Source organism: Morus notabilis, unplaced genomic scaffold, assembly GCF_000414095.1.
Source record: "Morus notabilis unplaced genomic scaffold, ASM41409v2 Scaffold453, whole genome shotgun sequence".
Taxonomy (NCBI): domain Eukaryota; kingdom Viridiplantae; phylum Streptophyta; class Magnoliopsida; order Rosales; family Moraceae; genus Morus; species Morus notabilis.
The window spans coordinates 132,198-134,112 of NW_010362819.1; the positions used below are offsets into that span (position 1 = coordinate 132,198).

The window sequence follows — 1,915 nt, forward strand, 5'->3', positions numbered from 1 at the left end:
AATTGAAAGAAGCGGCTTCAACGATAAGACCCGCTCTTAAGACCTATTTCCCCGACACAACAGGGATGAGCATCATAGCCGAGCCGGGCCGGTTTTTCGTAGAGTCGGCTTTCACGTTAGCCGCCAACATTATCGGGAAGCGAGTGAGGGGGGAGCTGAGGGAGTACTGGATAAACGACGGTGTTTATGGGTCCCTTATGTGCAGCGCACTGTTTGAGCCGAAAAATTTGACGTGCAGGCCTCTTGGCTGCAACTCCAACCGTGAGAACCCAACATGTGAAGGAGCTTTAACCTACAGCTCGACGGTGTTTGGACCCACTTTGGATGCACTTGATACTGTGATGAAAGGCCATGGGCTACCGGATCTTGAGGTCAACGATTGGCTTGTGTTCCCCAACATGGGTGCTTATTCTTCGGCTCTTAGGTCAAACTTCAATGGGTTTAACACGTCAGCTTTTTCAACCTACCTGACCTACTCAAACCCTAGCTAGCGTGGTGATCACAAGCTTGGCCAATTGGTCAGTGACACCAACTATCAATTAGTAGGAAAATTAAAAAAAAAAAAAAAAAAGTCCAAACGTAATTAAATTATTTGCGATGCAAAGTTTATTTACTACAGTGAGATTTTTGTTTGAAATAAGCCGCCCTTGTCAGTTGTTGTATGTTTGAAAAGTTGAGTAAGATAATACACAAAACAACCAGTGAATGCACTGAATGGAGTTGTTTATTTTATCTTATATTATCTTTTTTTTCTTAAAATTCAAACAGAGTTGTTTATTTTGATTGACCCAAAGAATTAATCTGTAACTTTTTCATATCACTGAAGTCACTCGATCGGAATGTATTTTTTGACTCCGGATTATTTTTGTATCATTCATTTGAGCCATAGGTGGAAAACCATTTTCTTGAGATCGCTTACAGTACTATTTTAACTTCTCAAGAATAGCTGGAGGCGCTTCATCTGGCTAGAGTTGGGAGATCATTTTTTTTTTTTGCCTCCTTATCATTGCTCACTGTTGCTTGCTCTTTCCTTTTAAACTACAGGAACTGTTGGGAAAATTTGCCTAACACCTAAGTAAATAACAGAGAACGAAAAATAACGAACGAAAAAAAAGGCACAAAATCACACCAAAGATTTTATACAGGTTTACTAATTTGGCTACGTCATAATTCTGCCACCGCAGATTCCACTAATTGTTAAAGAAATTTGTTACAGAGAAAATCACGAGTTGATTACCAATTCGTTTGCCCTTCCCTGCATTCTTTGTGTTTCTCTCACTTAAAAGATGTTTCATAGCCTCACACTCCAATTTTCTCTCAGAAAATTCGTGATAATAAAACCCTAGAATCTTACGTATTTATATAATCCCAAAACAAGGGAGAAAAACCCAAAAAAAAAAAAAAGGCCTAAAACCGACTTCCTCGCGTGCAGCCCCCAAAAAATAGGCCCTTGGCACTGCGGTGCTCACCTGGTTACGCCTCAAACTCGCATGCGCACCTTACTGGCGCTGAGGCCAATTTCTAGAGTGCCATGGTGATGTGCCTGCTGCTGCATGCAGCAGCCTTCTGGCGCCGCGGCGCCCAAACCCAAGGCCACGGTGCTGCGCCAATTTTTTTTCCTTCCTTTTTCGTTGCTTTTCTTCTACACGTGATTAGGCTCCACTTCTTCTAACAGGAACCGTATTTGATTGGCCAAATGAAGCCGAGTTTAAGTAAATGCACTCTAGTAGAACTATGCTTTCTACCAAAGGATTGCACATAGTACTTTTGTCTTTGGAATGTATGAGAGTGTGTAAAGCCATGGTAACTTTAGTTTTACAAGTTAGAAACATCTCAATCGTAAAAGGTCCTGCAGTCGCTCTTTACCATCTTTTTAAATGCCAGATTCATCCCCCATCAAATAATTACATATAAG

At 41.1% G+C, this 1,915-nt stretch overlaps 1 protein-coding gene across 1 annotated transcript in view; it reads left to right on the forward strand.

Moving 5' to 3' along the window:
* Positions 1 to 702, forward strand: part of LOC21394895 (ornithine decarboxylase) — a 1,860-nt gene extending 1,158 nt beyond the window's left edge. The window contains exon 2 of the mRNA XM_024168807.1: positions 31 to 702. Within this exon, the coding sequence (XP_024024575.1) occupies positions 31 to 491 (461 nt within the window). The 3' untranslated portion in view covers positions 492 to 702. The remainder of the gene's footprint in view (positions 1 to 30) is intronic.
* Positions 703 to 1,915: the final 1,213 nt, after the last annotated feature.